Source organism: Syzygium oleosum, unplaced genomic scaffold, assembly GCF_021117445.2.
Source record: "Syzygium oleosum isolate NSW1041296 unplaced genomic scaffold, Sole_v2.1 Sole_v2.01, whole genome shotgun sequence".
NCBI classification, from domain to species: Eukaryota; Viridiplantae; Streptophyta; class Magnoliopsida; order Myrtales; family Myrtaceae; genus Syzygium; species Syzygium oleosum.
This window is the reverse complement of record NW_026607485.1, coordinates 38187473-38213669: the sequence shown is the minus strand read 5'-3', so window position 1 is coordinate 38213669 and position 26197 is coordinate 38187473. Positions and strand designations below refer to the sequence as shown.

Sequence of the window (26197 nt, the reverse complement as noted above, 5' to 3'; positions counted from 1 at the left end):
AATTACGAAGAGCACCTGCTCCGGAGGGAACTCACACCTTGCCTCTTTCCCGGCGAAAGAAAAAGAAAAACAAGGAGAAAATGTTCCCCGCCGACGCAAGAAGTGTCGCTCCTCCTCCTCCTCCTCCTCCTCCTTCGTCGGCGTCGACTGCGTTCGGCTTCCGGCGATTCCAGCCCGCCACGATGCGGCGAGCGGCGCGCTTCTCCTCCTCCTCCGGGCGTCGCCCGGAAGCCCCCGGTTCCTCAGGGCCCGAGCCAGGTCGGCTACAACGCCTCCGTCCCCATGTCCCCCATTTTTGCTTCCTCTTCATCCTGTGCAGTTCGAAATCGAAACGGAGCGCGCTAATCTCCGCTGTCGTTGCTCGCCTTCACTGTTTTCTTCTCTCTCTTTAATGGGTCGCAGGTGAAGAAGCTCCAGGTGGACCTTCTCTGCCCCTGGTTCGTGTTTTCACGAGGAGGAAGAAGAAGAAGCGGTCGATGGAGGCGGTACCGGTCGAGCAAAAGCAGCCTAAAGTCGAACCTCTTCTTAGTCGGAAGGTTAACTAAATATCTCTTCTATGTGCTCGTTGAGATTACGTGTGCCGCATTCAGATCATCGTTCTGGGGTTGCTGTGCTTGTAGTGGAAACGTCGTTTTACGGGGGAAAGTTGCTTCCTTTGACATGAAGTAGCTTCCTTTGGACGGTCCCACTTGGACTTTGTCTCTGTTTCTGTTGTTAGAATATCTGTAATACGGTCAGATGCGTGTTCCATATGTCATTGCATCATCTGTGGGGGATTCGTTTACTAAGAGTTGCGTCTTGCATATGTTTGGTCTGGCTCCGTAAGGGTTGGTGTACTCATAAGATTTTATTCAGAGAGTTTATGCGAATGCATCCAGTTTGGAAGAGGGTGCCAAATGCCAGAAGAGAGCCGCTTTTGTCCTTAGATGTTTTAATGAGGAGCGCCCCGAGTTAACCACGTTCCAATTATGAACTACGGGGCTTGGTCTGCTTTACAGATTCAATATGAGTAAAACATCCAAAGTAATTGGAGAAAGCATATTCACTTGAATATGAGGACAAGATCGTGCATTCGTTGAGCTCACCTGGAGGCTAGAGCGCAATGGTGTAAGCAAAGGGTCCATGTTTAGCCCCAGTTAGTGTGATAAGGCCTGTTTATAGCCGTAGTAGGACGCATATTATATGATAGATTTTGTATCATAGTTGATTATATGTCTCATCGTCTTAGCATTTTTGTTTGAAAGATGACTAAATAAGTGATCATTTTAATTTTATGATAACTTGTTAAGCAGCCAAGTGAATTACCTGACATCGAAGAATTTGCATACAAGAATCCCAATGGATCTGCCTTCTCAGGTAAGTCTTGTCCAGGGGAACCGACTTTCTTCACGAAAAGGAGAGCAGTTTGACTTTGTGTGTACACTACCTAGTTGGTCAACGTTTGCTGATGCCGATATTATGTCCCCTTTATTGAGCTAAATGTGTTCCATCAGTTTGGTCCAGTGGTTATCCCATTTGTGCCTACCGGTTTCTGTTTAGTGGGACTATTCCCTTTTCATTTGCTTTCAATATAGATCTATCTGTCCATAATAATTGTTGGTGTATGAATTTGGTCTCAATTCTTTCGGTGATGCCAGGAAAAGCTAAAGTTTTGATAGTGCATCAGTCTTTCATTAAAATTCTTTTGCTGGGAAAAGAAATAGAGAAATTGGTCTGCCAACTTTTACTCACTATTTACCAGAGGGTTATGTATCCGGATGTTATCTTTGGCAACCAAGCTATTGTTGAGTTAGGCATGCACAGACCTATAACTTGGAATATTTTCCAATGTCTCTCTAAGTCGCCCTTTTTTGGAAAAGTTTGAGTCTACAAGTTTTGAAGCTACGTTTTCCTTACGCATCAGCTCTAGCAACTTGTCACCTCACAGGAGTATCCTCACTTTGAACATTGAAATGAGGTTAAAGCAAAATATAGCAATGGTAGTTGAATTCGATTTTTATCAGCTAGGAAAGATATTTCTATTACTCAGACAGGAGAGAAACTCATGATTTTTTGGGGGTTGAGCTACTGTTAAAACATTTTCGGCCGAAAGTAGTTTATTTGAAACAAATGTACCCTTAGCTTCTCCATATTTTCCATTTGAACAATACTAATTCTCAGGTGGATCAAAACTTATGATGTGTTTGGCTGTAAGGGTATCTTTGGTTTGTTACCCAATTTGTTATAGGAAATAGTCCCTTTCATTACTGCTGTTCTTGATTCATGGGGCGTTCTTTTCTCCTTTAATGGGATTTTGCAGGACATTCAAAACGAAACTCAGATGTCACTGTGCAGGTGAATGGAGATGTTTCCCAAGTGAGGCCAAGAGGTAAAAAAGGAACTTAAAGGCATGAAACAGCTTTTATCTTTTGGCTCTTTTTGATGATAGGCATGAAATGAGCTTTGGAATTTTTTTCCTATTGGTGTTATGTTAGTTATAGCAGAAATCCACCAACTTTTTCGTTGACATTTGGATTACCAATCCATTTATTTGTCTAAAATCTTTCGGTGTTTGTTATTTTATAAATATGCTTAGATAGTAGTATGGATCATTTCAATTAATGCATTAATTACTATTCTATATTCTGCTTCTTTTAACTTCCTATCTGCTGGTTTCTGATGAACCAAAGATGAGCAGCATCAAATGCTAACCTAGCAGTTAAGCACGGTGGTCTCAAGAAGATTGGATGGACTGAAGGGGACTTTGATATTGGGCACTTCTCTTCCTGCTTATTTTGATAGATAATGAAACCTTGTTGAAAATAAAACATGGTTAAGTCAAGTATGCCGGAACAGTCCTGCCTAAATTAGTCTCCGCATTTCTGCAGGTTGTAACTCTTGGAAATCTCCTTGAAATACCATATAGCAGCAAATGGATCATTCATGTTCCTCAAACTTTCGTGTTCTCTATTTACTTTCTTCAGCCCATCAGTGAAATATATTTTCCAAACAAGATGATATTGAATCACAAACTTCTAGAATGAAATGCAAGGTGTAATTTGGTACATTCAGATTTATAACCACTGGAGATTCTCCTTTGAGACCTGAGTATGTGGTTTCTGTGTTCTTTTGCTAATAACTGTTCTCAAATTATTGCTATCACATCATGAGGTGACTCATAAGATTGAACGTTTTAAACTGTTCTTGAACTAAAAATTATTGCATAATTGTCTGAATAATGAATTAAACCGGTCACCTCAGTTGGTCACTATCTTGTTTGCACTTTGTGCAACTTGGTACTCTGATAATATTTCATACTTTTATTCCTTCTTATGCTGGAAGAAGCCTGAACTAAGAAAGGTCTGGTATATTTTACAACAATTACATCTTAACTTAGACACATCTTTTCATTTTGGCTCTTTCTCGAAGACATCAACTCCTGAAGAAACTAGGGAGGCATGGCAGCTATGGCTGCCAAAAGAAGAATGGATCCCTATCAATCCTCTTTTGGTAAATACAACTCATTTACACATGCATATGCACCATTATTCATGCATAAGGAAGTTTTATTTGTTTAACTCCAACAGTCTCTGACCCCAAAAAAAAAAAAAAAACTCCAACAGTCTACATCACTTAACCAATATTTCATATTCCTTTTTTGAAGCGGCACTTGGCTCAATAATACCTTGGATTAATGGCCTATGGCATAGAAAGTTCACTATTCTGTATTATGAATCACAAGTACACAACAATATTTTCTGCATTAGCATCGAGAACGGCAATTGTACTTATTTTTATTATTGTTGTGAGGTTTTTTTTTGCTTATCGCTCTTCTGCCATATTTTGTATAATTGTGCTTTACCTTTCATGCCTCTAAAGATGAATTTAATGTTGGTGTTTGTGATTTTAGTCGCTAGTGAGGCTTAGGTTGGTAAACAAATGAAGTCTTTTAGTGTCTGGTTATTGAAAGAAGTTAGGATCTCCGGTTCCTATGGAAACAATGTGTAGTCCTTTACTGAGGTGAGAGTAGAAATGCTAGAAGGCCTTGAGCACACTGAATACAATATCATTCAATCTGGATAGGCATAATAGCATAAAAAAATCCATTTTAGTGGGCACATCAGGCGACAAAACTGAAGAGATCTTATGACAATTTGTCTGAAAACTAGCTATCATATTGGCATGAACCATGCAGGTGGGATTTGGACAGAAAATATGCACTCCACTTAGGCTTCGTTGCGATAAGTGTGGTGTCAACGAACTTTGCCCATCTGCTTTTAAGGAGACAATGCTTAAGAAGTCTTGAGCATGCAGTTTCGACCTTGTTTTTAATCCTGCTAGAATTGATCTGGCAAATGATGGTCATTGTGGTGGCATTATTTCTCTGCACTCTGAAAGATCAGAAGATCGGTCAAGTTCTATAGGTTCCACCATCTCAATTCCTTATTTTTTTATTCTTGTGCATGAGAGGCTGTTTGTGCATTTTTGGAAGGTTGTCTGCCTCTGCTTCGAGGAACCTAAACAACGCATATTCTGTTTCTGTATATTCTTGTAGATATTCTGTTTGGTCAGCTCACGTTCTTAATCATTCCGTTGACGTTGACAGATTCATTTGTTGTCCAAAGAATATAATTTTTTCAATCGAATGTGTATTATAAGATAAAAGGACGTTGTTTTGATACAGTGCTATTACACTGAGAGTTTTCACTTTGTAAGTCACCAAGTTCTGTATCACAACTTCTGAATTGAGACCAGTTCGAGCATCAAGGGACAGAACATGGTGGATAAGAATGCATATGGTATTTGGAAGATTTTGGTGCTGATAGCCATCATCCTCTTCTTTCTGCTCTTGGCTCTATGGACTTTCTGCTTGGCTTACGGTTGTTCAAGTCTAGTCTGTGACTAAAAGCTCGGTTCGTCTATGATTTCCACGAGATGTGCGTCGTTTTGCATCTTTTGCCAGTGTTTTCCTCCTTACTGCAATAGTGTTGTCTTGTATCACATACGCTGATTTCCATATTGTACTTTTGATATATAAGAGCTGATTGTGAGTGCCCGGCATAGAATGTTTTGTGATTTCCACTACGTTTTTTGCCGGCTTCTCAGATGCTACTTAACAATTGCCATGGCTAAGTTGCCTACTTCGGGTTCCTTTTATTTATTTTATTTGTTTTGGTGGGTTTTCCTGATGGGGAGAACATTGTAGAGTATGTGACATCAACATATTTGGTTTACTTCTAGTTTACTTTCATGCGAAATAACCGATTAGCTCACGTAAATTACCTTCCGATAACATGTCGGTACGGAATTAAGTCATCTCACTAGATATATAATTAGTCCTTAACTGCATGACAATGAAAACTGTGCCGAGCAATTCCAATGGGCGACCTTATTCGCATCAAGAGGGCAGCAAGCAAAGGTTAGATCTGGAATTTTACTTGTTAGAGGCTGACGGTCATTGATGAGATTGTTGACTTGGTCTTCGAGAGCATTAAACAGAGTTTGATCGTTTCCTTAACAACTCGCGTGGAACTTTATTTGCATGGCTGAAATATGAACATGTATATGAATAAGTAAACAAAGGTACCAATTTTGTTAGTTTCAAATTCGTTTGCCTCGGTTTGTGATAATGTTAAAACTAAATGGAACCTATTTTATCGACTGCGATTCCTTGTATTGATGAGCCAAAAGTTTATGTTTGGTTCCGTGCAAGTTTTGCCGATTTTCACCTTTTTCTCGAACGGTAAAGCCAACCCTAATCGTCCTGAGAAGTTGCGTGAATTCCTATCACAATTGGTACACAATCCAGACAAGCCATAGTTACATCTAGGAAATTAAGATGCAAAAGAGACAAGATTAAGAGTAACATAGTGTTTAACATACTGGATAAATATACAGGAGAAGAACACACATCTTGCGGAGATCAAAACCAGAGCGAGCTTAGTTCCTCTTATTGACGAGGCTCGAACAATCGTAAGCAGAGCAGAAAGTCTGTAGCACCATGAGCAGAATGAAGAGGATGGTCACCACCAATGCCAGGAACTTCCAAGCGCCATATACATATCGGTCCATCATCTTCTGGGTCCTGATGCTTGGCGCAGCGTTGTAGAACTCGTTGACTTCCTTGATTATCTTGTCCAGTTTGCAATCGCCGTTCACTTCGATGGAGTCACTCATACCGTTGAATAAGTGCGTCACTTCCTCGTCCTTGAGAGAGCCTGTGATGATACCGTGTTTCTTGAGCAACTTCACGTCATCCGGGGTGTCAATTAGGCCGTCCATTAGCTCCATGAAGCGTGCGAACACCAAGGGACCGGAGATGGCCATCGCCTCGTATGCCACCAAGTTCCGTATCACCGCTTCCGAGTTGACGCTGAGTTTGAACCCGGGAAGGTGAAATGTGCACGTTTTCTCTTCGAACCTTATGTTTCCTATGAAATATGAATTGCAGAATTTTACGCCCGCTTTGGCGAGAGAGGTCGCTGTTGGGATCAATGCTTTCTCTTCAGGGGGAGCTTCTTCGGACTTGGATGAAGGGAGGCATGAAGTGAGTAGATCATAGAGAGCAAGGGGTGAACTCAACGTGTTCATAAATTTGACCACGGCCTCTATCATTGTCTTAGGATTATAACCCATACCACTCACTAGGCCATCAATTCCATTATCATACCACTCACTGAAGCGCCACGGCATAAACTCTTCATCTGATTTCGCATAGTTGATGATGTCAGCGGGTATATCGATCTTGAACTCTTCGTCTCTCTCCATGATCATGCTATAGAGAAGATCCAACAAATGCGCACGCGTCAAAGGTCTGGTGCTGGCGTACAATGTTGTTTGTTCGAAGGGTGAGAGAGCTTCGCAAAACCGCACCAGCATGAGGGGGAAGATCATTTTGATCATCTTCCGCTGGGATAATGGTAGCGGTGCACACCCGACCGTCAATAACATCTTCAAGAAGAATATCGGGATTTGGTTCTCCAACATCATGACATCCCTCAGTATGGCGTCCTCGGTGAGCTTCTTGCCCGCGTGGTTGGCTAGGCCCTGCATATCAGGCGACGACTCGAGGGTCTTCTCGTTGACAATATTCTTCTGTTTGGCAGCCGTCACCACCTTCGCCAGGAATGATCCAGGGATTTGGTTCTCCGACATCATGACGTCCTTCAGTATGTCGTCCTCGATGAAATCACAGCGACGCCAACAGGAAAAGGCTTCTTCTGTGAAGCCGTGCTGGCAGAGCAGATCGAATAAGAACAGCGCGTCGATGGTCATGATCCATGACAACATGTTGGAATCCATGTCCAAGAACTTGTGGTAACACGCACGGACATAGAGGTCCAACTTTTCGAGCTCTTTCGAGAGGTTGTCGAAGCTCAAGAGGTGTAACTCCTTGTGGAGCTTCTTCACGACGTCGAGCTTGACGCGCTCCATCTCTGTGAGCTTAGGATGAAGGTGGTGATAGGGTCCTAAGCCGACGAGTTGGGGGGTATAAGCCTCAGGCTTGGCAGAGCTGAGTGACTTGGGGACTTGGAAAACGCACACACTGGAAACAATATTGTTCTCAAGCTCTTTCATGAATTTGTCATGGACAACCTTGAACCATTCACTCATTTCTTTGGACGAAGAAGACATTGTTGATGATCAAAATAAGATCAGCTCTCAATTATTTTTCTCTTTTCTAGGGGTTGACAGTGTGGGTGTGTTTATAGATTTGGTCGAATGCATCATCCTAGCTCTAATGTGTCTGATTTATATAGAGTTGAGCTTTGCTTATCTCGCTATTAAACCCCTGAAAAAAAATTAAAAAGTAAAAATTAATGGGCTAGACTGTCAAGATTGTGATAATGACACATGGTCATGTCTTATTTCTCTACACTATGTACTAAAGCTTTTCTTATCAGAGTTGAGCGGATAAATGTCTAGATAAATACTCATAACATGCAAGAGAGAAAATAGGATCTAGGGTTTATCACTCGCAAAAAAATATATTGCATGCAAATTCAACGTATCATGAAAGTTAGCTAAGATGACAATAATCACCGAAAAAAGTACTAATTTGGTGTCGAGTTTAATGCACCTTTCTTTGAGGTGAAAATTGGAACCAAGAATCTATATATCTTTTCATATAAATCTTTGGGAATCGATGCATGAAGTCACATATTTATATAAATTTTGGTCGTAACAATTGCCAGGACAAGTTGCCTACTTCAGTTTTTATTTTTTGGTAGGTTTTCCTAATGGAGAGAAAATTGTAGAGTATATGAAATCGACAATTTTGGTTTAGTTTGAGTTTACTCTGATACAAGCCTAAATTATCAATAAATCATGCAGAGGTCTTCTGATGAGTTTTTCATATGTGTTACACTTTCGTGTTGGTACGTAATTAAGCCAAGTCACTAGCAATATAGTTTGTCTTTAATTGCATGACAATGATCACCGAAATAAATACTGCCAACTTTTCTTGGTGGGAAAACGCGTTTCTCGTGGGACACCTTTTATAGCAGTTGGTACTTTAGGAGCCTCAATGATCCAACGTTAATAAACAGGACAAGTCCAAAGGTGGTGGTCCACCCACGGCCAACCAGCAAAGGCTACATTGACAGTCATTGATGAGATGTTTACCTGAGCTGAGTTTGACCGTTCAGTTGGAGAATTATCTTCTCCTCTTTGGTTTGATCAAACACTCCAAAGACCGCCGCTCTAAAAAAAAAACGTATCAGAAAAGTCATAAATCTTTTATATTGATATTAATTTAATTTTAAATTTTTTTATGTCAATTCAGTTCTGAATTTTTCAGTCATTCTGGCTAATTTTGGCTAAATTTTGTTGACGTGGACGCCGGTTGGCCTACGTATCACCGCCGACGCTGACGTGGATAATTTTTAATAATATTTTTAATATTTTGATTTTTTAATTATTTTTTCTGATTATTTTTTCTTTCTTCCTCCCATCCTCCCTTTGCCAGTGACCGACCACAGGCGATGGCCACCCACCGCCCATGGCTGGGCCGGCTGCCCTCACCTGGGCGAGGCCCAGTGTGGTCTGGGCAAGCCCCGGCAAGGGCTCCCCTCACCAGATCTGGCCTAGGCAAGGCCGACCCTTGCCTGTGCGAGGGCGAGCCCCGACGAGGGCTCGAGCCTCGCGCTGGGTTGGGCGAGGCTCGCCTTCGCTGTTGCGGGCGAGGGCAAGCCACGCCAGTGGCTGGCGAGGCTCACCAGAGATCCCCTGGCCTCTGGCCGGAGGAAGAAGAAAGGGGAAAAAAAAAGGGGAAAAAAAGAAAAAGAAAAAATTTGAAAAAATTTGAAAAAATAATTAAAAAATCGAAAAAAATATTAAATTTATCAACGTCAGCGCCGGCGATGCCACTTAGGCCGACTGGCATCCATATCAATAAAATCCAGCCAAAATTAGTCAGAAAGATTGAATTGACACTAGTTAAAAAGGTTTAGAACTAAATTGGCACCAACGCAAAAAAGGTTTAGGATTTTTTTGACACTTTTTTCCTTGCCAGCCCTAAACATATTACATTAATGTCAATTTAATTCTAAATTTTTTAATTATGTCGATTTAGTCCTAAACTTTGTAACCTAGTGCCAATTCAATTATTCTAACTAATTTTGATCGAAAATTGTTGACGTGGATGTCGATTGGCTTACGTGACATTGCCGGCGCTGACGTGGCCATCTTTTTAATAATATTTTAACAATTTTCAAATTTTTTCCTTTCCTTTTTTTCCTCCTCTTTTCTGTGGCCAGCGAGGGTGAGCGCTGGCGAGGGCGAGCGCCGGCGAGGCCGACGCCCACCAAATTTGGCAAGGCCGACTCTCATTTGGGCCCAGGCAACACCCAGCTAGGTTGCCCTTGCCGGCCATCGGGAAGAGGAGGAAAAAAAAGAGTGAGAAAAAAAGAGAAAAAAAAGAAAAGGAAAAAAGAAAAAAATTTAAAAAAATTCGAAAAAATATTAAGATATTATTAAAAATTATCCACGCACGTGGGCCGCCCAACGTCCATGTCAGTGATGGGTTGTATCGCAAACCGAATTAGAACGATCATGGAGAGAAAAGAAGAAAATTAAATGATGCACGAGTTTACCTAGGTTCACCCTAAAATAGGACTACGTCCTGCAAAGGGATTCCACTATGATTTAGATTTACAACCACAGCCACTCGTTTCAATGATCTCTCATACGAGTATAATATATATAGGATTTAAAATGGGCCCAAAGCTTAAGCCTATCCGAATCCCTTTAATCTCACAACAAACGGGTCAACTTAAAACATAAGCAAAAAAACCGATGTTGTTTCGGGGGCGCCGTCCACTCACCGGGGAGCGGAACCCCCGCCCGCTGTCTGGTCAGCGGGACCCTCGTGTCGGGGCAACCCCCGCATTCCGTGTGCAGAGGTCATATGTCGTCGGATCATACTTCAATTTTCCTAAACTCATGTGGATGTGCCCGGTATGAGAAATAAGGGTCCCCGAAGTATTCGCCAACTTCAACAGTTAGCAACATCCGGCCAAAATTAACCTAAAGGACTGATTTGGCATTAGGTCAAAAGATTTAGGACTAAATTGGTACAATTAAAAAGTTTATTACTAAATTAACACAAATACAATAGATTTAGGACTTTTCCGATTATTTTCATCCAAAGCTCTAGTCCAAACATCCTGGGCAAAATTAGTGTAATAATGTCTCTGGGACTGCAGCGAAATATGGTAACTATCATTTGAAGGCAATAGCCCCCATGATTGACCATACTCGCATACTGCATAAGCATCAACTTTTTCATTTTTCTTGGTGAAGCAAATGGCTCCAAGCTGCTCTCAGTGTGACAGCGAAACCATATCATATCAACGCCTGCACTCGCATCGGTGACGGCTCAAACATGTGGACACTAACGTAGCAGAGGAAGCCCTTCAGCAAGCATTGCGGTTTCGCTCTTTTGTCTTCGTATGTGCGTCCTTTGACAGTATGACTTTCGTAGATCACTTATAAGTTATTTGTAAGCGAGGTGAAGATGGTGATGGAGTTTCTGAAGAATTTCAGAATCGCCGACAACCCAGATCTCGATCACTATGAGGTGACGTGGCCGCCTGAAAATCCCTCGCCCCCACTCTCTGTTGCGGCATCGAATCTTCAGATTTGTGCCACCGTGCAAAGGAGACGCCGGTGGCGATTGTCTTGGAGTCAATGGAATATATGAAAAATATTCAATATTGTAATTTATGGATTAAATTAAATATATATTAAAAATTCAAGTATCATATTGAATAAATTGAAAATTCAGAGATAACATGTACTAAAAATTTAAGAATCATATTGAGTAAATTAAAAATTTAGGAACAACATTACACGTTAAATAAAAAGCTCACGAATCATAATAAATAAATTAAAAATTTAAGCACGCCTTTGCGAAAACAAGAAGAGCACCTGCTCCGGAGGGAACTCACACCTTGCCTCTTTCCCGGCAAAAGAAAAAGAAAAAGAAAAACAAGAGGAAAATACAAAGAAGAAAATGTTCCACGCCGTCGCAGGAAGTGTCGCTCCTCCTCCCCCTTCTTCTTCGTCGGCGTCGACTGCGTTCGGCTTCCGGCGATTCCAGCCCGCCAGGATGCGGCGAACGGCACGCTTCTCCTCCTCCTACGGGCGCCGCCCGGAAGCCCCCGGTTCCTCAGGGCACGAACCAGGTCGGCTACAACGCCTCCGTCCCCATGTCCCCCTTTTGCTTCCTCCTCCTCATCCTATGCAGTTCGAAATCGAAACGGAGCGCGCTAATCTCCACTGTCGTTGCTCGCCTTCGCTGTTTTCTTCTCTCTCTGTAATGGGTCGCAGGTGAAGCAGCTCCAGGTGGACCTTCTCTGCCCGCGGTTCGCGTTTTCACGAGGAGGAAGAAGAAGAAGCGGTCGATGGAGGCGGTACCGGTCGAGCAAAAGCAGCCTAAAGTCGAACCTCTTCTTAGTCGGAAGGTTAACTAAATATCTCTTCTTTGTGCCCGTTGAGATTACGTGTGCCGCATTCAGATCATCGTTCTGGGGTCGCTGTACTTGTAGTGGAAACGTCGTTTTACTAGGGAAAGTTGCTTCCTTTTACATGAAGTAGCTTCCTCTCGACGGTCCCACTTGGCCTTTGTTTCTGTTTCTGTTCTTAGAGAATCTGTAATACGGTCAGATGCGTGTTCCATATGTCATTGCATCATCTGTGGGCAATTGTCTACTAAGAGTTGCGTCTAGCATATGTTTGGTCTGGCTCCATGAGGGTTGGTGTACTCATAAGATTTTATTCAGAGAGTTTATGCGAATGCATCTGGTTTGGAAGAGGGTGCCGAATGCCGGAAGAGGGTGCCGAATGCCGGACGAGAGGCGCTTTTGTCCTTAGATGTTTTAATGAGGAGCGCTTCGAGTTAACCGCTTGCCAATTATGAACTACGTGGCTTGGTCTGCCTTACAGATTTAATATGAGCAAAACATGCAGAGTAATTGGAGAAAGCATATTCACTTGGATATGAAGACAAGATCATGCATACGTTGAGCTTACCTGGAGGCTAGAGCGCAATGGTGTAAGAGGACGGTCCGTGTCTAGCCCCAGTTAGTGTGATAAGGCCTGTTTATGGCCGTAGTAGGATGCATATTATCTGATAGATTATGTATCATGGTTGACTATATGTCTCATCGTCTTAGTATTTTTGTTTGAAAGATGACTAAATAACTGATCATTTTAATTTTATGATAACTTGTTTAGCAGCCAAGTGAATTACCTGACATCGAAGAATTTGCATACAAGAATCCTAATGGATCTGCCTTATCAGGTAAGTCTTGTCCAAGGAACCAACTTTCTTCATGTAAAAGGAGAGCAGTTTGACTTTGTGTAAACACTACCTAGTTTGCCAACGTCTGTTGATGCTGATGTTATGTTCCCTTTATTGAGCTAAATGTGTATGATCAGTTTGGTCCAGTGGTTATCCCTTTTGCATCTACCGGTTTCTGTTTAGCGGGACTATTCCCTTTTCATTTGCTTCCAATATAGATCTGCCTGTCCATAATAATTGTTGGCGTACGAATGTGGTCTCGATTCTTTCGGTAATGCCAGGAAAATCTAAAGTTTTGATGGTTGATCAGTCTTTCATTCAAATTCTTTTGCTGGGAAAAGAAATCCAGGGAAATTGGTCTTCCACCTTTTACTCACTATTTACCAGAGGATTATTTTCCAGTTGAGCTAGTCATGCACAGACCTATAACTGGGAATATTATCCGATGTCTCTCTAAGCAGCCTTTTTTTTGGAAAAGTTTGAGGCTACAAGTTTTGAAGCTACGTCTTCCATTAGCATCAGCTCTTGCAACTTGTCACCTTATCTTCGCAGGAGTATCCTCACTTTGCATGTTGAATGAGGTAAATGGAAATATAGCAATTGTAGTTGAATTCGATCTTCTTTGGTAACAACAAGGAAAGACATTTCTATTACTCATACAGGAAAAAAAAACTCGAGACTTTTTGGGGATTGAGCTACTGTTGAAACATTTTCGGCAGAAAATAGTTTACTTGAAACAAATATACCCTTAGCTTCTTCATATTTTCCATTTGAACCATACTAATTCTCAGGAGGATCACAACTTATGATATGTTTGGCTGTAAGTGTATCTTTGGTTTGTTACAAAATTTGTTTTCCTTACTGTTGTTCGAGATTCATGAGGCGTTCTTTTCTCCTTTAATGGGATTTTGCAGGACATTCAAAACTAAACTCAGATGTCATTGTGCCGTTGAATGGAGTCGTTTCCCAAGTGAAGCCCAGAGGTAATAGATGAATATAAATGCATGAAATGGCTTTTATCTTTTGGCTCTTTGTGATGGTAGGCATGAAAGGTGCTTTGGTATATTGCATTTGTTGTTGTTATGTTGGTTATAACAGAAAGTTATGCATAGTATTTCTAATTATTGCGCATTAAATCCACCAGCTTTTCATTGACATTTGGATGACAGATCCATTTGTTTGTCTAGAATCTTTTGGTGGTTCTTTATTAGCCATAAATATGCTCAGATCGTGGATCATTTGAATTAATGCATTAGTCGCTATTCTATTTTTCTGTTTTGTAACTTCCTTTCTACTGGTTTCTGATAAACCAAAGATGAGCTGCATCAAATGCTAATCTAGCAGTTAAGCATGATGGTATCAAGAAGATCAGATGGTCTGAAGGGAACTTTGATAAAGGACACTTTCTGATATTGGACACTTATCTTCCTCCTTATTTTGATAGATACTGAAACATTGTTGCAAATAAAACATGGTAAAGTGAAACTGCTTTTGGCTTACCTTCTGTGTTATAATTTGGAGAGATCGATGCAAATTGACAGGTGCACTACCTCCAAACTGGGAAAAAGTTCTTGAAGGAATTCGCATGATGAGATCCTCTGAAGATGCTCCAGTGGACAGCATGGGATGTGAGAAAGCTGGAAGTTCTCTTCCTCCTAAGGTATGATAGAACTAGCTGGGGAACTATGATGATAAGCACAAACACCGACACTGACATGGTAGACTGTACATTATTTTTGAGCTGATAATGCAATTTTGTGACAAGAATATTTGTTTCTACAATGGTTTCTGTTGCTGCATGCAAGTACTGCAAAGTTTTTTTCATTGAGCAACCCGGATCTTAATCCATACAGTGCAACAGCAATCTTGTTAACATGACATAATGTTTCATAGTTTGTGAGGATGATGAAAAGGGCTTTTAACTGCCTCAAAGTAGCTCAGTGATTGAGCTACATAATAGAAAAGCGAATGCATGGACCTCCTCTAGCATTTGTGCACTGCCTTTTGCCATGGAATAAATTTTATGGCTATTTTTCAAATCTCACAATTATAAGGAATCTTTGTGGTGGTTGCTTTTTTCTTCTTTCAATATTTAATTTGTTAGAAAATCTAACGTAATAGCTTGAACTGTTAGGTTGAAGATGACTACATATATGGGAAACTATTGTAAACAGTGCACTTGAACAATGTGGGATATCCTAATAGAATCAATGTACTCTGAAATCTTATTAATAGCACATGGAGAAGTAATTTCCTCAAATAATTCATAAACCCTATTGGAAATAGTTAAGAAGGTAAACTATGCCAGATGCATCTGTGGCTTCCTCTCAGACCACTTTCTTAGTACACTGATAATGTTAGATGTGGATAGACATGTTGCTGAATTTACAAATGCCTAAAGATGCCTTCGTTTCATTTTAATACTGATTCTTTGTGGACATCAACAAAAGTGTTTACTTCTTTTCCTGTTAGGAAAGGAGGTTCGCTGTCTTGGTTTCATCACTCCTGTCAAGCCAAACAAAGGATCATGTTACACATGGAAAGTACAGTGTTTGCATTATCAACAGCTTCTTTAAGATATTTTAATTTGTTCTTGTTCCCGTCATGTCATAAAATTTGTGCTCTTCAGGATGTCTCTGGCATAGCAATATTTGTCACTTCTGCATTATAAATTTCTAGTGCCTTTCCATGGTTTCAAGTTCTTGTTTTCTGGTGTACTTTGTAAACAGCATGGAGGGCCGTGAGTAGTATGAGAAAGGAGGAAGAAGCATTAATGACGTGAATTCTTTGAAGGATTTGAGAAACTTATATGAGATCTTAAGGAACCTCCAGACCATTTCACTATGTTTGAATATTGACTCAGTGCGTCTGGAGTATAAGATTTTTTTGTACGATACAGTATTAGACTGTTGTTTCTGAGTTTAAATTCTCTTCTATTTTTTGGTGTCTCCATTTTTGTTTGTATTCTATTTGGTTCTCTCTCTCTCTCTCTCTCTCTCTCTCTCTCTCTCATGCATGATTTATTCAGTCCTTCACTGATTACAATACTTTGGAATGCAGGTGCTGTACAGCGACTCCTTCAGAATGACATGCTTACAGCTGATGCCATTGACAAAGCTGATGAGGAATCTATTAGGAGCTTAATCTATCCCGTATGTTTCATATAGTCGACTTGTTGCTTATGATTTTGTTTCCCATGGTTTTCTAACATCTATTCATAAGCATTATCACTAAAGTATGGTATTTACAAAACAGAATAAGGGAATGCCGTCAAAATTGGGATAGAGCTGCACTGATGAGTCTCGTATCTTCTATGTGGCTACAATTATGCTCATGCTGTGTCATATTAAACCTACCCTCTTAACTTCCTATGTTCTCCTTAGGTTGGGTTCTACACGAAGAAGGCTAGTAATTTGAAAAAAATAGCCACAATCTGTCTTGCTAAGTATGCTGGAGACATTCCAAGCTCACTGGAGGAGCTGCTACAGCTTCCAGGAATAGGCCCTAAAATGGCTCACCTGGTAAGATTGTTTGCATTACTTAAGCTAAACCTTGAATTTTCTCCTGTTGCTTAGGACTTTTTGTTTATTGTTGCTTCAGGTTATGAACATTGGGTGGAACAATGTCCATGGTATATGTGTAGATACTCACGTGCACCGCATATGCAATCGGCTTGGTTGGGTTTCCAGACCAGGCAGAAAGCAGGTAAGTTGTTGCATTTCCTTAATGTTTCTAATCAGTCATGATGAAACTAAAATCAAAGTTCTCGGTATGATAGATCAAATATCTCTTATTTTCCCTGTGATTTCTGGAAAAATAATGTCCAGGACAATCCTGCCTAATTTAGTCTCCGCATCTTCTGCAGGTTGTAACTTCTTGAATTCTCCTGGAAATACTATATAGCAGTGAACTGAGAATTCATGTTCCTCGAACTTTCTTGTTCTTTATTTACTATTTTCAGCCCATCAGTGAGAAATATTTTCCAAATGAGATGATATTGAATCACAAACTTCTAGAAAATGCAAGGTGGAATTCGGTAACTTTTTGTTAATTAACATTCAGAGTTATAATGAGGGGAGATTGTCCATTTAGACCTTATTATGTGGCTTCTATGTTCTTTTGCTAACCCCTGTCACCAAATTATTGCTATCACATCATGAGGTGACTCATAAGCATGGATGCTTTAAATTGTTCTTGAACTAAAAATTGTTCCACAATTGTCTGAATAATGAATTAGACCGGTCACCTCAGTTGGTCACTACCTTGTTTGCATTTGAACAATCTGGTACTCTGATCCTGTTTCATACTTTTATTCCTTCTTGAGCCAGAAGACGCCTGAACTAAAAAAGGTCTAGTATATCTTACAACTATTGAATCTTAACTTCGACATGTCTTTTCATTTTGGCTCTTACTCGAAGACATCAACTCCTGAAGAAACTAGAGAGGCATTGCAGCTATGGCTGCCAAAGGAAGAATGGGTCCCTATTAACCCTCTTTTGGTAAGTACAACTCATTTACACTTGCATGTGCAACTGTCTAGATCATATAATCATTATTGTATATTCCTGTCTTGAAGCGGCATTTGGCTCAATATTCCTTGGATTCATGGCCCATTGCATAGAAAATCCACTACTATGTATCATGAAGCACTGCATTAAAATCAAGAAGGGTTGTATTTATTTTTATTATTGTCGTGAGTTTTTTTTTTTGTTGCTTATCGCTCATCTTCCTCTTTTGGTATGACAGTGCTTTACCTTTCATGCCTCTAAAGATGAATTTAATGTTATGATCAGGTGGAGGTTGTGATTTTAGTCTCTAGTGAGACTTAGGTAGGTAAACGATGAAGTCCTTTAGGTTCTGTTTATTGTAAGAAGTTAAGACCTCCAGTTCCTACAGATGTAATGTGTAGTTCTTTACTGGAAGGTGAGAGTAGAAATACTAGAAGCCCTAGAGCGCTTAAAAAAATCCATTTTAGTGGGCACACATGGTGAAAGACATGTCTTAGACTTTCATTTTTGCAACAAAATGACCATGCACGGATCTTATGGCAATTCTGCCGAAAACTAGCTAACTCATTGCATGAACTATGTAGGTGGGATTTGGACAGACAATATGCACTCCACTTAGGCCTCGATGCGATAAGTGTGGTGTAAATGAACTTTGCCCATCTGCTTTTAAGGAGACAATGCTTAAGAAAAAGTCTTGAGCATGCAGTTTTGACCTATTTTTGTAATCCTGCGAGGATTGATTGGTCAAATGATGGTCATTGCCGTGGCATTATCGCTCTGATTCTGAAAGATCTGAAGACTGGTCAAGTTCTATAGGTTCCTCCATCTTAATTCCATTTTTTTTGTTGTGCATGAGAGGCTGTTTGTGCATCATTGAAAGGTCATCTGCCTCTGATTCGGGGAACCTGAACAATGGATATTCCGGTTTTGTATATTCTTGTAGATGTTCCTTCTCTGGGTTTATTAAATCTTGTACGACTGAGTTTTCTTCTTGTTATGGGTATTTATACATGTCATTGAGATTGACTATAGCCTCCGCCTTCGTCCACAACATAAATTTATATGTGCCTAATTATCTTGGGATCTGCTACCATTACTTTTCCACTTCCAAACCATGATCCTGCTTGTTTGGAGAGTCTGCTGAAAGTGGATGCTAAACTGAGGCACAACATAACCTTTCTTCGTTTATGCATTTGAAGTTGGAAATTTTTCTCTGTTGGTATTTACTAGATTGTTTAAGGATTCAATCATATCTATTGAAGATATTATTTATCCCGAAGGGTGATAAGACAAAAGCTTAAGCTGCTGGGTATTGGATTCTCCCATTCAACTGTTGCAAGGATTCGATCAAGTTTTGCACACACGAGATCCTGAAGATCAGGGTTGTTGGACCAAGTGAATTTACATCCTTTTACATCAATATCCAACAAACCACACCCATCTATTAAAGCATTCAGTCTGCTGCAATCAACACTCTTTGTCCATCTTTTTCCCACGGAGACAGGCCCATGATAGATGATTGACTTGGTTTGTTTGACCCAATTTATCCCAGTAGATACTTTGCTCAAGGGTAGTAGGAGGTGCATAAACAAAAGTGATTCTGACTGCATTAGTAATTTGCTCACCCTGCATGAACAAAGGCAATTTGGACTGTGCCGTTCGAGCTCCAAAAGAGAGCAAGACCACCTGAAAGACCTGATGGTCCTTGTGTCATGACATTTTCAAAGTACGACCTACATGTCTCTGTAGCTGCTCTGTTTATGTCAAGAAGATTGCTCTGGGCCTTTCATGGACCTTGAGGTAAAAAAATTCATGGGCTTTGTTTAATGGATTTTGTCGTGCAAGAAAACATTCATAGGCTTTGCACTTTCTTTTGAGCCCCATGGCCTATACTTTATGAACTTGTTTATGCAATCCCTTCTGTTCTTGTCCTATCGTGGAAATCAATTACGAGTGTTTATTTCACGAAAAATGACTTATTTAGAAAGCATTTTCATAAAAAGAATCGCTTGTATCGCTTGAAATAATTAATCAATAACGAATGTTTTCATTATCGACAACAATTTATGCTCAAACATTTTCGTGGACAGTGAAAATATTTCTTGCTCATTCATTTCTTCAAGTGATATAAGCGATCATTTTTAAAATAATATTTTTTTAATCACTTATTTTTTTTCGAGAAACAAACGCACCAACGGAGGAAAATAATGGAATAACTGTCCTCCTTTATTCCAACTTAATTGGAATAAAGGAAGAGGAATGGTACTCAAAAGAATAGAAATTATTAGCGTAGAATGCATTGCCTTTTTTCACTTTCCTACGAATCAAACGAGCACCTTAAAGCTGGAAAAATTATATATCACAATCTTGTCGGAATCTCATTCCCTCTTATTGGTTTTTGCTTGTTGTAATCCAATTTCCTTGATCATCCTATTCAGAGGTTTAGTTCCTTCCCAGAAAATGAGAATGCGATTCCAAAGATTGGCAGTCCATTTAGACCTCTAGTTTTGAGTAGACCGAACATCAGGCGAAAATTACAGCACATACGCCTTTCCTTCGCATAAATTCCACCAAAATTACAATACCTCATTTGTGATGCTTTCGATTCAGGTTCATTGATTTATCATTATATCTCGATATTTTTAGTCTTGCTTTTGTTGTTGGTTTCGCATTTTCAGGTGAGAAGTGCTTATCTATACTATGATTTGTGAACTCATGTCTTGAAAATGATTTGAATTATGCGTTAGAAGTTATGAAAGAGGCATTGCACGGTATGGTGTTTAGTAGATAGAATTACCAAAAAAAATCTTAAACATATTTACATATGCCAATTCAGTCATATATCTTTCAATTTGGCCCATTTAGTCCTAAAATTTTTAACGATTTGCCAATATAATTGCTGACGTAGATATTGACCATCCTATGTGGCACTATCAACACTAACGTGAATAATTTTTTTTGCATTTTTTACTTTTGCTAAAATCTTTGAATCTTTTCTTTACTTTTTTTTCCTTCTTCCACCGCTGGTCGCTAAGCCTCGGCGATTGCTGGCTACTGGCCACAATTGAGGGCCGACGAGGCTCGACCTCACTTGATCTAGCTAGGTTGACCCTTGCCCAGCCACCGGCACAGTTGGACCTTGTCAATCTTTTTGTATGGATCATAGATGAAAGGATATCAGAAAGCTAAACCCATGCTTTTCTTTCTTCCTCTAAGAGGCTCCTGGCCTCACAACCAAATATATTAAGAATATATGAGCCTCTTTTTTTTGTACGGCCAAAGAAAGCCCCTCCTTGGTACACAATATAAAGAAGGGATATGTTTACGTGAAATTCTAAAACTTGTTATCAAAGTGTAATTGAATGCTAAAATTTGTAAAAAGTGCAATTAGTCATAAAACTTGTTAAATTGGTGCAATCAAGTCCTTCCGTTAACTCCGTCCAACTTGACTAACGGAAAATACTGATATGGCTTTTTAAAATTTTTTCTCTCTCCTACATGGCGATGATGTGGCTAAAACAACATTATTTTGGTCCATATATGATTTTTTACACAAATTTTATTTAAATTAAATAAACATAAGCTAAATTGAGAGAGAGAGAGAGAGAGAGAGAGAGAGAGAGAGAGAGAGAGAGAGAGAGAGAGAGAGAGAGAGAGAGTTGGAAACCAGCTGCGACCATTGCCTACGATGGTGGGGGAATGGTCGGTGGGGATCACCGGGCCTCAGCTAGGGGCCGGTGACCCTTGCCAATCGCAGGACCATTGGCGAGGATTTGCCGCCAGTGGTGGCTCTCGGCCAAAACTGGGTGAGGGCTGGCGACCCTCATAGCATTTTGCGAGGGTTGTCGAACCCTAGCCCACAGACCATTCCCCCACCATATCGGCAATGGTTGGGTGATGGTGAGGGCTTGCAAGCCCTCACCGCTCAACTTTCCTTTTTATTTTATTTTATTTTACTTTAGCTTATTTTTAAGTAATTTAAATAAAATTTTTATAAAAAATAATATTTGGACCAAAACAACGTCGTTTTAGCGATATGTTTCATGTTTTAGCCATGTCATTGCCACATAGGAGTGAGAAAATATTTAAAAGGCCACGTCAGCATTTTTCCTTAGGCAAGTTGGACAGAGTTAATGAGAGAACTCGATTGTACCAATATGACAAGTTTTATGACTTGATTACACTTTTTTTGCAAGTTTTAAGACTTAATTACGCTTTTGTGACAAGTTTTCGGACTTCCATTGCATATATCCCTGTAAAGAAAGAGTCCAATAAGTCAAATCGGTCAAAGCTTGTATAATCTACTTCAACTGAAAACAAAATGTAAATTCCATAGCCCCAGAAATCCAAATCTGATTCGGATAAAAGGCACGTCGAATTTAAACAAATTAAAATCCTCCAAACAAGTCGTGTTTCATACACAGCTCAAACTCGAAACATAATTTAACAAGATCAAAGATGTTATATTACAACAAAGCTGTATACATGTTAGAAATACTCAATCAATCCGCAATATCAAAACAAACATTAATGGTCCTATCCATTGATCAATATAGTGCTCAATATCAAATTATGGCCACACTTAACGCCTTGTGAGAAGGCCTACAAAGATTTTTCTTTGACATAGGTGTCCACCTATATTGGCTATTGGGTTTGACTAGACAGGGTGTTTTGAGAACAGTATGCATACTCACAACCCTTAAATGTGTACTAATCATAACTACATGAACATAAAACCATCAACACGATCCTCTAACCAGTCACAACAACACCTCAAAATTAATTTCATTAAACTAGGTTTGCAAATCAATACATATATAGCCTTTGGGAAAATTGTCCAAAAAGTCATTAACTTATTGCACGAAGACCAACTCGATCTTAAACCTTTCAATCGTTCCAATTTAGTCCTAAACATTTTGACGATTTGCTAATTCAATCTTAAACCTTTTAGTTGTGCCAATTTAATCCTAAACCTTTTGAAGATTTGCCAATGTAGTTCTTTGGCCAAATATCCAAATAATAGGTTTATGACAAAATTGGCAAATTTTCAAAAGGTTTAGGACTAAAATGACACAAAAAAGGTTTATGACTAAATTAACAAATTTTTAAAAGGTTTAGGACTAACTTGGCATAATTGAAAAGTTTAAGACTAAATTAGCTATTGCACAGTGGGAAAATTAGCCACAAAGTCCTAAACTCATTGCATTTTTGCCAATTCAGTCATAAACCTTTCAATTTTATCAATTGAGTCCTAAATCTTTTCAAGTTTTTCCAATTAAGTCCATCCGATCAATTTTGGCCCAAAATCGCTAACGTGAACTCTAGCCGTCCTATGTGGCATGACCAGCTTTGACGTGAACAATTTTTATTAATATTCTATTTTTTTTCCTTTTCTTTTCTTTTCTTTTCTTTTCTTTCTTTTTTTTTTTTTTCAAACCCTAGTTGGCGAGGGTGTCACGCCCTTCACTAGCCATGAGCGAGGGCCCGGGGCCTCCGCGCCCTTACTGGCCATAAGCAAGGGGCTCGCGATCGTCGCCCACACTAGGTGAGGGCCTCTACGCCCTTGCTTGGATCTGGGCGACGGCCCAACGCCCTTGCCTGCAGCTGGCAAGGGTCACTGGCCCTTGCCTATGGCTAGCGATGGTTGGCCGATGACCTTGCCGGCCAGGGTTTGAAAAAAAAATGGAAGGAAAGAAAAGAAAAGAAAAGGTAAAAAGAAAAGAAAAAAGAAAAAAATAATTAAAAAAATAATTAAAAAATATTAAAAATTGTCTACGTTAGCGCAAGCCGTGCCATGTAGGACAATTGATGTCCACGTCATCGATTTTTGATCAAATTGGCCGGATGGTCTCAATTAACAAAACGTGAAAAGATTTAGTATTCAATTGGCAAAATTGAAAGGTTTAGGACTGAATTTGCAAAAATGCAATAGATTTAGGACTTTTTTGAACAATTTTTCCGCCGCACAATAGGTTTAGGATTCTTTTGACAATTATCCCTATAAACCTTCGCAAATCCTTCCATTAACAATAATATATATTTCACATATTGTTTTATGAATAATCAACTCCCAAGCTATTTCAAGACATACTTTACTATGTCATTTCAAATAACCCAAAGGTAGTGAAAGCCCCATCTAACTTTATGCAACAAATATGCTCTAAACACTACCTTTTCTTTTGAGGAAAAAGATTTATGTCTAAACATTTTAGTGGATGATAAAAACATTTTTCGTTCATTCATTTGTATAAGTGATACAAGCGAGCGTTTTTAGAAAGATATTTTTCAAATCATGTATTTTTCGCGAAACAAATATACCCAATAAATGACAATGTTGCCCTAATGGAATAACTTTCCTCCTTTATTCCAAGCCAATTGAAATACTTGAAGAGGAATGGTGCTCAAAAGAATATTAGTGTGGAATGCTTTGCCTTTCACACTTCCCCACGAATCAAACTAGCGCCTTAAAGCTGAGAAGTTATATCGCAATCTTGTCAGAATCTCATTCCATTATATTGGTTTTTGCTTGTCATAATCCCATTTCCTTGATCATCCTATTTAGAGATATGGTTCCATCCCAAAAAATGAGAATACGATTCCAATGAATGGCAGTCCATTTCGAACTCTAGTTTATTAGTGAACCAAACATGAGTTTAAAACTGCAATACATACGCCTTTCCTTTGCAAAAATTCCATGAAGATTACAATACCTCATTTGTGGTGATATGCTTTTGATTCGGGTTTGTTGATTTATCATTATATATCAATATTTTTAGTTTGCTTTCATTGTTTGGTTTCGAATTTTTAGGTGATCAGTGCTTGTCTATTCTATGATTTGTAAACTCATGTCTTGAAAGTGATATGAATTATATGTGTTAGAAGTTATGAAAGAGGCATCACACGGTATGATATTTATTAAAAAGAAAAAGTAGTGTTTAGAGCATATTTATTGCATAAAGTTGGATTGGACATTCACTACCTTTGGGTTATATGAAATGAAATAGTAAAGTATATCTTGAAATAGCTTGGGAGTTCATTATTTTTAAAATGATATATGAAATATATATTCTTCTTGATGGAAGGATTTGTGAAAGGTTATATATGTAATGACTTGTGAACCTAGTTTATGACATTAATTCTGAAATAGTGTTATGACTAGTTGGAGGATCGTGTTGATAATTTATGCTCTTGTCGTTATGATCAGTACTCATTGTAAGTATGCATAATGTTCTCAAAACGACCTGTTTGGTCGGAGCCACCGGCCAATATTGGTGGACAGTGGACAACCATGTCAAAGAAGAATCTTTGTAGGCATTGTCATGAGGCGTTAAGTGTGGCCATAATTTGGTATTGAGCACTACATTAATCAATGGATTGGATCATTAATAATTATTTTTATATTGTTGATTGAATCAATATTTTTGATAATTTATAAAGTTTTATTGAAGTAATACAACTCATTTTTGAAGTATGTGAGTTTGAATAGTGTATGAAACTCAACTTGTTTGGAGGATTTTGATTTGTTCAAATTCGATGTGCCCTCTGACCATAATGAGATTTGGATTTCTTCGGTAGCGGAACTTGATTTTGTTCTCCGTTGAAGAAGATTATCCAAGCTTTGAACGGTTTGACTTCTTGGACTCTTTCCTTATACTGAGTACAGAGGAGGGACTTCTTTTGTTCGTACAAACAGAAGAGGCTCACAAATATATGGGAAACTGACACAAATGATTCTTGAATTTTGGCCAAATATGTAATGTGGTTTATGAACTTTTAATTTATTTAATATGGTCTATGGAATTTAGCCCAATGTACAATGTGGTTCCTGAACTTTTAATTTGTTCAATGTGGTTCTTGAACTTTTGGTAAATGTTCAATTTAATCCCTGGACTATATAAAAGTATTTAATGTTGTCCCTGATCTTGAATAAATGAAAGGACCACATTGAACATTTTTATATAGTTCATGGACTACATTGAACATGTACCAAAAGTCTAAAGACCACATTGAACAAATTAAAAGTTCAGGGATTACATTGCACATTGGGTCAAAGTTCAGGGATCATATTGGACAAATTAAAAGTTTCGGGACCAAATTGCACATTTGACCAAAGTTTAAGGACCATTTATGTCATTATCCCTAAATATATATTTGCATGTGGGGGCCACGAGGTTGTTAGAGGAAGAAAGAAAATCATGGGTTTTGCTTTTTGATTTCCTGCTTTTGGGAGGATTTTGTGCTATGAGTTTTACATCCAACTGAATTATTTTATTTGTAAATGAAATGTGTTTGGGTGTTAAAAACACTCGAGTGTTAGTGATTGTAATTCTGCAATTCTCTAATTATTAGTTGATTATTTGCTATTGACTCTCCAAGTAGAGTAGATACTGACACTTGGATCGAACCATGTAAATCTATGGTATTTTATTCTTTGTTTATGTCTGTGTTGATTTCGCATTGATTTAGTTGCAAGATCCATTAGGGTTTCCGCATTGACTTAAAACATTGTACTTATATTATAACTCGGCTTGGATCATTGATTTTACTTCGGTTTGGTTCTGTCCAATTTGTGCTTGTTTTCGCCTTTTTCTTGAGCAGCAAGACCCAACCAAATCAAACCAAGAAGTTGGGTAAATTCCTTTCACAATTGGTACACAACCAAGACACAAGAATATATTTTCAGATGTTGCTCATCAAAATTGATGATCCCCGCCATTGTTACATGCTAGTTAATTAAGATCACAAAAAGAGATAGGATTGAAGTAACATAGTGATAACACACTGAAAAGCAAGCTAGGAAATTAAAATCACAAGAAAGACAATATCAAGAGTAACCTAGTGATAACATGCGGGAAAAAAGATACAGGAGGACACACAACACGTGGAGACCGAAGCCGGATCGAGT

The 26197-nt window shown here is 39.1% G+C and overlaps 1 protein-coding gene across 8 annotated transcripts; it reads left to right on the top strand.

The window, feature by feature from the left end:
* The first annotated feature begins 77 nt into the window (after positions 1–77).
* On the top strand, positions 78–18323 carry LOC115683345 (endonuclease III homolog 1, chloroplastic). 8 transcript variants are annotated; one of them, XM_056317561.1, is made up of 11 exons: positions 78–258; positions 412–536; positions 1293–1356; positions 13699–13767; positions 14326–14444; positions 15257–15324; positions 15846–15936; positions 16168–16305; positions 16385–16489; positions 17203–17283; positions 17877–18323. In XM_056317561.1, the coding sequence occupies exons 1-11, from the start codon at positions 81–83 to the stop codon at positions 17988–17990; spliced, it is 1152 nt and encodes a 383-aa protein (XP_056173536.1). In that variant the 5' UTR covers positions 78–80; the 3' UTR covers positions 17991–18323. The 8 variants fall into 8 exon arrangements, with proteins under 8 accessions (XP_056173536.1, XP_056173533.1, XP_056173519.1 ...); XM_056317558.1 differs by having other exon boundaries at positions 1290–1356; XM_056317544.1 differs by having other exon boundaries at positions 403–536.
* Positions 18324–26197: the final 7874 nt, after the last annotated feature.